Source organism: Bos taurus, chromosome 1 (assembly GCF_002263795.3).
Source record: "Bos taurus isolate L1 Dominette 01449 registration number 42190680 breed Hereford chromosome 1, ARS-UCD2.0, whole genome shotgun sequence".
NCBI lineage: Eukaryota > Metazoa > Chordata > Mammalia > Artiodactyla > Bovidae > Bos > Bos taurus.
In genome coordinates this window covers 111,661,833-111,674,001 of record NC_037328.1, presented here as the reverse complement: position 1 = coordinate 111,674,001, position 12,169 = coordinate 111,661,833, and the positions used below count along the sequence as shown (strand labels likewise).

The following is a 12,169-nucleotide window of genomic DNA, read 5'->3' as shown; positions in this document are numbered from 1 at the left end:
TCTTACTGCAATAGTGAAGATACTAGAATAGTAAAGATAAAACAACCTTGACATAAAGATAGACATATAGACCAATGGAATAAAAATCCTCACTTTTACAGTCAATTGATTTTTGACATGAGATCATGATAATTAAGTGGGGAAACAATAGTCTTTCCAACAAATGGTGCAAAAAGTTATTTACAGTTTAAAAAAAGTAACATGAACTTAGGCCTTATCTTATACAGAAAAATCAGCTGAAAATGGATCATAAGCCTACATATAAGAGTTAAAATTTGAGGCCCCGCCTCCGCGGAACCATAGAGTCGCGCTCACAGGCGGGGGTCCTCGGTGCGGAACCATAGAGTTGGGCCCACAGGCGGGGTCCTTGGTGCGGCGCCCCAGACTCCGGCGTCCCCCGCCAAAAAAAAAAAAAAAAAATTGAAAGTATCTAGAAGAACACACAGCTTTCTTTGAGTCATTAACTACTGGGGACATGCAGATCAAAACTACAATGAGATACCACTTTATTTCCCCTAGAATGGCTATAATAAAAGGGACTGGTAATAACAAATAGTGGCAAGGATGTGGAGATATCTGAACTAATCCCAGGGACAGGGGAGCCTGGTGGGCTGCCATCTCTGGGGTCGCACAGAGTCGGACACGACTGAAACGACTTAGCAGCAGCAGCAGCAGCAGAGGGAATGTAAATGATACAATCACTTTAGAAAAGAGTTTGGTACTTTCTCAAAATGTTAAGCATATAGTTTGCATATCAGCAATTCTACTTCTAGATATTTACCCAAGAGAATTATAAACACATGTCCACACAAAGACTTGTATGATAATGTTTATAGCAGTACTGCTTATAACAGCCAAAGGAGTGGAAACCCAAATTTCCATCAGCTCATGAATGGACAAATATGATATATCCATAAAAGGGAACTTTATATGACAATAAAAAGTAAACAACAAAAAGGAATAAAATACTGATGCATGCTAAAACATGGATGAACCTTGAAAACATTATGCCAACTGAAAGAAGTTAGTAAAATGATCACATAGTATATGATCCAATTTATATAAATGTACAGAATAAGGACATTTTTAGCAGCAGAAAAGTAAAATTAATGGTTGTCTGGGGACAGGGGTGATGGTGGGGAAGAATGGGGAGTGACTGCTAATAGGTATGTGTTTCTTTTTGGGGTGATAAAAATGTACTAAAGTTCGATTGTGCTGAAGATCACACAACTCTGTAAGGATAGTAAAACCTATTGAATGTACTTTATAAATGGGTGAATTTTATGTGTATAAATTATGTCTTAATAATGATATTTTAAAAATGAAATCTAATACATACTACAACATAAATAAACCTCCTGGCGTTATGTTTTGTCAAAGAAGCCAGACAGAAAAGACCACGTATTTGAGATTCCATTTAAACAGAATGTTCAGAATAGGCAAATCTATAGAGCCAGGAAGTAGATTTATGTGGTTGCCTAGAGCTTGGGGTGAGGGAAGATTGGGAAATCAGGTTTCCTTTTGGGATAATGGAAATGTTCTAAAATTGCATTGTGATGATGGCTGCTCAAGTCTGTAACAAGAGCAAAAACTATTGAATTGTGTGTTCTACATAGATGAATTTTATGATGTATAAATAAATCTCAATGTCTTATGGTGTATAAATCTCAATAAAGCTGTAAAAAATTTTTAGTGGCCTGAGGGTTGACATGGCCAACTTCCTTCAGTGTAGGGGTGGATTAGAAAGGCGCCAGTGTGGAGGGCAGGAAGGCATGCTAAATTTTTCAGGTAAGAGTTAAAAGCTGGTCAGGTTTTTTTCAATTTCACATTTAACTAAAAATAGGTGCTTATTCTCTAGACAACTGTGATGATAATGGTTTCCTAGCTCCAGTCAGTTGCTTACCATCTTCACCATTTTTGCAACAGCCACAACTCATTATAGCTATGTAACAGGTGATGCAGCCAAGGACAAAAGGATGCTTTTATTTCTGTATGTTAAGAATCAGCTGATTTAGAGGCAGAGGATTAATCAGACTGTCAGATTATTTCCTTGAAAATAAAAGGAGCAAAAGAAATAATAACATGAGGATTTCGTCATTCAGCAAGGCAGCCATTTAAAACTTTGTATGCGTGCAGTGTCTGAGTGTCTCTCTCCTTGGCTATAATTGAGGGTTTTCTCTATTTAGACACACGGGAGACACTTCTGTAACAAGTGGTAGGTATTGACTTGTTAAAAAAAAGCAAAAGCCTGCTTCTTATGCACCTCATGGCCTCTGATCAATAACTTGCACCTCATATAACAATACACCTATGAAAACTGATTTATTTTTAGCCTTCTTTCAGGTAAGCTATAATGTCATAATATCACAAAATTCAATACAGGTAATATTTTTTAACTGTTGGAGACATACATTAAAAAAAATACCCTAGTGTATATTGTAAAGACAGCAGTTTAAACATATGCAACTACCTGTGGTTCATTTCTTGACTGTTTAGAAGGACAGCTCCACATGGGAAATAAGAAAATGGAGTAGATTAGTGTATCCATTCATCTGATGCTATGGCATGAGGATTTGAAATGATTATTAAAGTAAGAGAATGACAGAGAGGAATATAAAAGCCGAGCAATATCTAACAAGCTGAGTCTGACCACGAGACTGAAATCTACTGTGAGTTCACTGCTGTGGCTACCAAGCTGGGGCTTTGCAGAGGCTTGCATCAATGTTTATCTGCAGTTAATACAGAATTTGAGCCTTTCCTGGAAGCCTTGTAAACAGCCTTTAAATACTCTTTTAGCCTTTGTTATTAAGACAGTTCTTATAATCTTTAGGGGCTCAGGTGTTTTCCTTTGCTTGAAGGCAGAGACAAGTCTGGGCAGGATGTGTTATTGTTCTTGGAAGGGAGCCTGACTTTTGCCAGGGCCCTGGGAGAAGAGCCAGGCTCAAACAAGTCTGGGAGAGGGCTGTGTAAATACACAGAGAACAGACTAGGATCTAAGAACCTGGGTGTGACACCTGGGACTAAATACCTGAGGCCATTTGCATCAACATTCTGATGTCTTCTGCCTTGATCAGGGGCTCTTGAAGTCAGAGTCCTGTGGAAATGATAATTACGTTCAAAGTATTATTGAATAAACAATTTCACCTTGATAGTTAACAAAACAGCTTGCTATTGCTGACAGCATGTATTAGGCTATCATTGCATCGAAGCTTAAAATTCTCATCCCACACCAGAACAGAGCTGATTCCTTTAGGACCACAGACTCTGAAAAAGGCTGGTTAGTCCAAAGAGATGGAGAGAGGTCTGGACAGCGAAGGAGCTGGATCTAGTACCCACGCTCCCAGACTTGGTCTGTGTCCTTTCTCTCTACTACAAATCCTCAGAAAGGACACAGGCTTTGGTATCTGCATGTTAGCATGTATTAGCCATGTGAACTCATTTGTAAAGTGAACAAAAGAAAACCAGCCACGTGGGGTGTTATGAGGGCAAGGTGAGGCGTTGGACACCCGTCCCTGTGCAGTTAATAAAACCACTCTAAGAGCACAGACTTTTTTTCTATTCTCAGTATCATCTTTGATGAATTCTGCTACATTTGGAGAATGTAGTCATGTGGCCCCAGCAAAATATACTAGCATCCTGGGAACTATAAAACACTGGCCACCAGATGCTGCTACACAAATCAGAAACCTCATCATCACTGAATCTAGTTCCTGACCTAGAGGAAGAATAATGCATGTGGAAGCAATTTGTACAATATAAAGTGCTATAAAATGCTAATTTTGTTATTGTTAATATAACTTAATCAATTTTAATGATTTTAATGGTGCCTAGTGCAGCTTTTGCCCGGAGGATGAAGATGGCACAGATTTGGTAATAAACATATCTTTGCACAAGGGTAGCCCTTGGCAACAAGAGGGATAATTGCTTAGAAACAGCTGTCTTCTGGTAAAAAGGAAGAGCAAAGATGAGTGAGGAATAGTTCCAAACGGCTTTGCGAAAGGCCTAAAGGACTAAACCTTTGCAGCTCATGAGAGGATTCTCAGGCTGTTGGTGAGGAGCAGTTTGTCACCCAGAGTGCCCCTGTGTTTAGATGAAGCCACAGACTCCGAAGTCTATCCTGGAAAAGATTTTCTAGGGAATCCATCTTTTCTTTAAGTTCTTTCATTTCAACATCATTTTGAAGTCTGAGGGTGGAACGTATGGCCCATGAACATTTTAGAAAACTAAGACTAGTTATATATTTGACAGACAGATGTCAGTCAGGGGCCAAGGGCATGCCATCCACTAGCTTGCTTGTTGAGGGTCTAGTCAGCTATGGGGTACTGTGGCGTGGGCCTGCAGTTTCACAGGTGAAGTGGTAATGGGGACTCTCTTGAAGGGTTCCTCAGGGTCAGGTAGAGATTACACTTAACCAACAGATGAGTACTGGAAATCCTTTAGGAGATGACTTCTGTGTGGATGGGTTGGTGGGACCCAGGTGAGTGATAGTGATGATGATATTAGGGGAGTAAATGTGTGTGTGTGTGCACATGTGTGTGTGTGTGCACATGTATGTGGGCACATGTGTGTGTGCACGTGTGTGTGTGCACATGTGTGTGTGTAGAAGGTATTGTAGTGGGATGTGCATGTGTGGAGGAGTTGTAAAAAGGGGGAGTTTCTTACAGTAGTAGTTTTTCTATTTATAAATGAAATATAAGAATATTGTAGAACATGTGGGAAAATATAGAAAAATATAAAGAAAATTAAAATCAGCTGCAATCTACCATCAAAAACTAATTGAAAGTACTGGATGAGTGTCAATCTGGGCCAGAAATGAACATGGAAATATAAAAATCCTTGAATCATTAAAATAATAGGAAAAGGGATTTTTTTCCTACTTTTTTCTTTTTCTCTTAGTTTGCAGTGGTTTCTTCTAGTGCTTTTAATGGAGATATGTGTATGAAAGAGCAGTAATATATTGGTAAATTTTAGAAATATAGAGTACGACTGTATACAGTACTTTGTTATCTGTTACCTTCATGGTAAGCATATTGAGATTTTCTGTTGTGAGTAAATATATTTCTAAAATATGACTTGAATCACTCCTTTGTTTTCCATCATATGAATTGATTGTAATTTATTTTAGAAACTCTTTATTGTATACATTTGATTTGTTTTTTTTTTTTACTGTCATAAATAAACTGTATTCAGTATTCTTTTTTGTTGTTGTTGTACCATACAGCTCGTGGTATCTTAGTTCCCGACTGGGATTGAACTTCCCTTCAGTGGAAGCAGATTCCTAACCACTGGACCACCAGGGAAGTCCTTGTTCTTGATATTCTTATATATCACATTTATGTGCATCTCTATTGCTTCCTTGGAGAAGGCAATGGCACCCCACTCCAGTACTCTTACCTGAAAAGTCCCATGGACAGAGGAGCCTGGTAGGGTGCAGTCCATGGGGATTCGAAGAGTCAGACATGACTGAGCGACTTCGCTTTCACTTTTCACTTTCATTCACTAGAGAAGGAAATAGCAACCCACTCCAGTGTTCTTGCCTGGAGAATGCCAGGGATGGGGCAGCCTGGTGGGCTGCCGTCTATGGGGTCGCACAGAGTCGGACACGACTGAAGCGACTTAGCAGCAGCAGTAGCATTGCATCCTTGGAATAAATACTTTAAAGTAAAATCACATGATCAAAGGGTATAGTCATTTTTCATGCTCCTGATACATATTACTGGGCTGAATCCTGAAAATACTCTTTATACTCCCAGGGGAGATATTTGAGAAGGGACAAAGAAGCAGACTGGAGATCTATGGTGAACTGACCTAGAGAAAGAGATTGGAAGATGTCTCTGAGAGGGGCCAAGCAAGAAGTCACGAGAGAGGATTCTCAGGCAAGAACCCAGAAATTCTCAGGGATTTGTCCCTGAACCAGTGACAAAGTCAGCAAAGTAAGCTGAGGGCAACACTTCACCTTGAAGAGAAGATTAAAGAAAATGATGTACGTGAAAAATATTCCTTGAACTCTTAATAGGCTTTACAGAATTTATCTAGGGTAACTTATTATCATCCTAGTGACTCATAAGGCACTTGAGGCATAGAAGTGAAGTGACTTTCCCACCATCACACTAACACAAGTGAGAGAACACAGATTCAAAGTGATGTCTTCTAGTCCAATGCTTCCATGGTTTTCCATTCATTTTTTTCTATACCCCTAAGGATAGAGTGTGGCCTGATGGCTCCTGTTTTGTTTTTTTATTTCATAATGAAGCAGAATGCCTTTTTTTTACTTTGGGGGCAAGGGCAGCTCCCAGAAACCTGGCTGAAGTGAGAATAAATGAGGCTGAGAAACAAGAAAGGGACAATTTCTACAAAGTGATTCTATTTGAATCTCAAAAGCCACTATTATGCCATCATATATTATTGCTAAGCATAAAAGAGATTTTTACAAGGCTCCTTTTAAGAGGATTACTCAGCTCCTAGTACAGGTACACAAATTTCAGGTGAGTGTGAGGCTCTGTGAATGATTGAGGCATGACAATTAAGTAGCAAGCAGTGGCAAACTGAGTCCACTGGGGAGGGGCCCACACACACTCACTGGAACACTCTAGCAAGGCACCTCCTTAAAACTTTTAACAGTGGCCATTTCTCCCAAACTTATTGTATTAAAAATGGCTAGTGGGAAGAAATGTCTGGTTCTAGGATTGCTTCAGAGAAGGCAATGGCACCCCACTCCAGTACTGTTGCCTGGAAAATCCCATAGACGGAGGAGCCTGGTAGGCCGCAGTCCATGGGGTCACTAAGAGTCAGACACGACTGAGCGACTTCACTTTCACTTTTCACTTTCATGCATTGGAGAAGGAAATGGCAACCCACTCCAGTGTTCTTGCCTGGAGAATCCCAGGGACGGGGGAGCCTGGTGGGCTGCCGTCTATGGGGTCGCACAGAGTCGGACACGACTGAAGTGACTTAGCAGTAGCAGGATTGCTTGCTTTTTTATGGGCTAAATTGGGCATCAAAGGCAAAGAAGAGGAAGAACAGACCTGTCGGCTGCTGGGCAAGTTTGATTTGAATGGATATGTAGATGCCAAGAGAGAAGGCAATGGCAACTCACTCCAGTGTTCTTGCCTGAAGAATCCCAGGGACGGGGGAGCCTGGTGGGCTGCCGTCTATGGGGTCGCACAGAGTCGGACACGACTGAAGCGACTTAGCTGCAGCAGCAGCAGCAGTAGATGCCAAAAACCATGCACTTGTTATCGGAGGACTGTTTCCTATTTGTTCCAGGACCATCCCAGCAAATAAGTCTATTTTGGAGCCGGTATCAGCAAAATGTGAAAGGTAAGCCATTGTTTTTGTATTCTTTTTACATCAGATGTAGGAAGTAGGGTGAAGCAGTGGTGGGAGTGTGAGAGTCTGGAACTGGAGCTATGATGCCAGCCCTGACTTTTGACACTATTTATTTGACTCAAGATAGGTACTTACTGTTTCTCTGCCTCCATTTCTCCAAGGTAGACTTACCATGATTGCTTAGAAACAAGAAAGAAAATAGACAGATTTTGCATGATATAGAACACTGCTCCTGAGAGGATGGTCTGTGGAGCATCAGCATCACCTAAGAGCTTGTTAGAAACGTAGCATCCCAAGCTGCATCCCACATCTGCTGAATCAGATTCCACATTTTGACAAGACCTCCTGATGATTCATGCACACATTGAGTCTGAGAAACACTGGTGTAGAATTGTGCAGTGTTGCAGCTTTACTTTGAATTGTTACTAGACTAAAGGCTCCTGAAGTGAGAATACACAGTGCCAGAATGCTGATTTATTTATGAGCTAGTGTTCATAGCAAGAGTCCTCCAGCTGGAAGGCTGCTGGCCTGTTCCCCTCATCCCAGAATTGTCATGTCAACAAATGGGATCCATGACTGATGATCTGAATTTGCTAAGAACCCATTGTAAGAAAGGCAAACATGGGTTATATTTCTGGGTGTGAAACACACATAGTTTTGATGTGAAAAGAATGCCAGAGATGAAAGGAAATGAACTATTCACACTGTTCTACTGCCATAACAAAGCAGCTCTTTCTTTTTCATTTCCTTGTATTCTTTCTCAACACTTTATATAAATGCAACCATAATTTTTGCATAGTTGTGCTCATAGTATGGACACGGTTTTATTTGGGAGCATTTTACCTCATATCTTAATCACTTCCATGATGCTGCATGGTAATTATAAATGCATTTTGTAAAAATGTCGGCAACTTCTTTTTTAAAAAATATTGATTTATTTGTTTGGCTGTGCTAGATCCTAGTTGGGGCATGTGGGATGTAGTCCCCTGACCAGGGATTGAACTCTGGCCCCTGCATTGGGAGCACGGCATCTTAGCCACTGGACCACCAGGGAAGTCCCTTGGCAACTTCTTATACAATTCAATATTGACTGATCATAACTCCTTCCCTTTGGTCACAGTTCATGCTACGTGTTTAAAATATCACTAGAGGGATAGATAAACTGTTTGTTGTTGGCAAAAGGAAAGGATTGTAATCAGTCCCTATTTAACTCTTTCCTGGGTCTTCTAATTCTTTTCCATTCTTACAGTGAAGCAAATGTTTAAGTGGGAAAGAACTGCTTCTGCTCATGGCTACATTGTTTATAGTCAGTTCATTATTTTTCAAAGAGTTTTTCACTGATTCAATCTTTACCAGCATAAACTGAAAACCAGAGTTTGTCGTAGTAGAGGACATGTTATTTCATCAGTGGAGTCACTTAACTTGCTCTTCACCCTTCTTTGGAGCTTCTGAAGATTATTTTCCTAGCAAGATAAAATAGAAAAGCCAATACACATATTTTTAGTAAAAATCTACTCCCTCATTAAAAAATAATTTGAGATTTCCACTGTGATTGATACAGTGGTTAGAAGGAAGTATGTCCCATTTAAAAAATAATTCACTGTATCAAGGATATCTTGATTTCCCTCTCTAGTCCACCTGTTATTCAATTTTCAGAGTAGTCTGATTGCTGCTTTATATCCTCAGTTCAGGGATTTTAGTTGAAATCAGTGGGAGAGAGGTTGTGTGTGCTTATTCCATCTTGACTTTAACTCAAAGCCTAAGGATTCTTGAAACGGTTACTTCAGCATCTTCTGACTTTCAGTGTTGCTGCCAAGAAGTCTGATGACATTCTGATTCTTCATATTTAGTATGAACCTTGTTTCACGTGGTTTGGGTATCTAAAAAGTTAGTTCTTTGTCCTGAATTAGATCAGAAATATAAGGCTTCATTGTGGGGATTCTGCTTGTCTCTCAGCCTGTTGATTGAAACCCAAATTGCTCATCTTTATGCCATAACATACCTATATATTGGATATTATAAAAAATATTATTGATATTATAAAATATTCTATTTACATTCCATATTTACATTTTTAGATATACTTTCTTAAAAATTAGAGCTATATAATTTTCACTGATAATCAGTAACAGTTTCTATATATCTGTACCCAATTCCAGTATTCTCCAAGCCTCTTAATATTCCTCCATGAGATGCAACTTACCCTCCCAATGAGAAAGCCCTCATGGGAGGCCTGAATAGGTGGTATTCAGGAGCCAGGCTGGGCCTAATCAGATAATAATTTCATCTTGGCATCATTAATGTTTACCTATAGCTGATCTAGATATGCTAGTTGGAGTTTTGAGAATTCTTACTCTGAAACCCACAATTTTAACAGGATGCTAGCTTTGGTTGGCCATCAGTTAAACTGCACAGAAGAGGAAGGCTTTTCTGTTATTTTGGAAATGTTCAGAGAAGATAAAGACAATGAAATGGAAGGAAGAAAGGAGTATTTTAATTCTTGTTTTGGTTCATCTAAACAAAGCTAGGATTTATAGAAATTTTCTGGGGAACAAAAGATATACATTGTATAATGATACTGTGAGTATCATAATGGAAATCACTGATGAAAGAAAAATTATCCCAAATCCCACCCTTTCATTAATTACCCTGCACTCATTTAAATTTTTTCCTATTGATAGTTATCCAAACATTCACATAATTTATGTATAGTTTTAATTATAGTATAGAAACAACTTTGCACACAGATTGTTTTACCTAATGTTACATGCATGCTGCAGTGTCATTTCTCTAATTATAGATTTTAATGATGGAAAATGTTCCCTTCAAGTCAATGTACCATAATTTATTATCGCTGGGCACATTAATTCTTTCCAATTTTTAAATATCATAAATAATTCTAAAATTAACACTTTGGAACATATCTAGTTTTTTCCTTTGGGAAGAACAATCTCTTTAGATAAATTCTCTGGGGTAGAATTTTTTATTCAAAGCAGGTGAACATTTTTCTAGCTCTTGAAATGTCTTACTCTCTCACCTTAAAAAAGATATTGCTATATTTATTTCAAAAATGTGTATGCCAATTTATACAGCCATCTGTGTAAATTTAGAAGCCAGTTGTCTTAGGATGATAAAGCCCTACATGTTTAGTCTCCTGGTTCTCCAGTCTCCTCTTCCGATACCATACCTATTCCTACCCTGTCTGCCAAGTGTCCTGATCTTCCCATTCCTAAAATGTCATGTCCTCTTGTTACCATGCCTTCACACTTACTGTTCCCTCTGCTTGCAGCATCCATCCCCTGCTTTTATATCATCCTTCAAGCATCAGCTTGGCTGTTAAGTCCTCCAGTTAGGTGCCCCCACCTCTTTACCTCCTGGTCCCTATGTCTGTCCCAGTTGGTATGTTTATCATTTTGTGCATTGATTGGCTATTTCCTGTTTCTTTGCCTAGACACTGAAGTGTCTATCTTTGTCACTGTTACATTTATAGTAACTAGCACCAATGGAACTCAGTAACTATGTATTGAATGAAAGGCAAAGCTAAACTAAACTAGAAAGTTCAGTTAAAGAGGTATGGAGGAAAAAATCTAATTTGCCAACAGGACTATTTGCTATTAGATATTTAATTAAAAATATTTATTGAGTAGAAAATATGGAGTTAGGTACTATAGCTACAGAGGACATTAAGAGAAACCATTCTGGAGGTCCTTGCTTTCAGATAGGTTAAAGTTTGGTTAAAACTTAGAAAAAAGAAAGAGTTGGAAATAGAATAGTTATTTTTAATGGAGACGATGGTGTGATAGATTACCAGAGAAATAATTTTCCTTTTTATGGCTAGGGAATGGAAAGGAGGAGGCATTTCATTCATGGTTAAATGTGAGAATGATAGAAAACAGACATCCTCAGTTAAATAATCTAGACGTCAACAATCAAATCATGACAGGAAAAATGATCTATTGGAGTCGTATATAGTATATATAAATTTTATGTATTGCTTATATGTAGGTCTATCATACGGAGAAAGCAATGGCACCCCACTCCAGTACTCCTGCCTGGAGAATCCCATGGATAGAGGAGCCTGGTAGGCTGCAGTTCATGGGGTCGCTGAGAGTTGGACATGACTGAAGTGACGCAGCAGCAGCAGCAGCAGATCTATCATAAGTATTTTCATGTATTTACAAAAATTTTGTTATTATAATTAATATCCAGAAGAAAACCAGAGAAACTTATAGGGAGATAAGGAGGAGGGAAGTAGACTCATATGGTAGCAGGGTCTTCCAATAAATGGGGAAAAATGTATTGAGGAATTACTGAGTGTTCTGTGTGGTGGTGGGAATTGAGAATAGAAGAATATTTTTGTGAAAAGAGATAACCACGTGTCCAAAAAGATGCTTCCCAGCTCAAGCCAATCAATGATGAATATGATTCATACTTGAACCCTTTACATTTGGAATATCTTTTCATGAAATATTACCATGCTCAGACAAGGCAGGTGCCCATTGATGTTTTGGCAAAAAGCTCCAGCACCAATCCCAGCTAAAAGCTGCTTTCCCCTCCACAGATCTACTCATTAACTGAGCCTAACAAAAGACGTTTCCTTTTCAGGATCAACTTCCAGGGATTCTGCTGGATGAAAATCATGATCCACACCATCAAAGAGATTAACGAAAGGAAAGATATTTTGCCCAACATCACTTTGGGCTATCAGATCTTTGATACCTGCTACACTATCTCCAAATCCATGGAAGCAGCATTGGTATTCCTTACAGGGCAGGAAGAAAACAAACCCAATTTTAGAAACAGCACTGGGGCAATGCTGGCAGGAATTCATGGAGCAGGT

At 39.1% G+C, this 12,169-nt stretch overlaps 1 protein-coding gene across 3 annotated transcripts in view; it reads left to right on the top strand.

Moving 5' to 3' along the window:
• LOC107132205 (vomeronasal type-2 receptor 1-like) overlaps positions 1-12,169 on the top strand; it is a 52,902-nt gene that overhangs the window by 8,630 nt on the left and 32,103 nt on the right. Inside the window, exons 1-3 of one of the 3 annotated variants that reach the window (XM_059888826.1) lie at positions 5,227-5,983; positions 7,267-7,320; positions 11,335-12,167. The exons of 1 other annotated variant lie outside the window; for it this stretch is intronic. In XM_059888826.1, coding sequence (XP_059744809.1) covers positions 12,159-12,167 — 9 coding nt within the window. In that variant the 5' untranslated portion in view covers positions 5,227-5,983; positions 7,267-7,320; positions 11,335-12,158. Of the gene's footprint in view, positions 1-5,226; positions 5,984-7,266; positions 7,321-11,022; positions 12,168-12,169 lie in introns of those variants that run through there. One more of the 3 variants, XM_059888832.1, reaches the window with a different exon arrangement.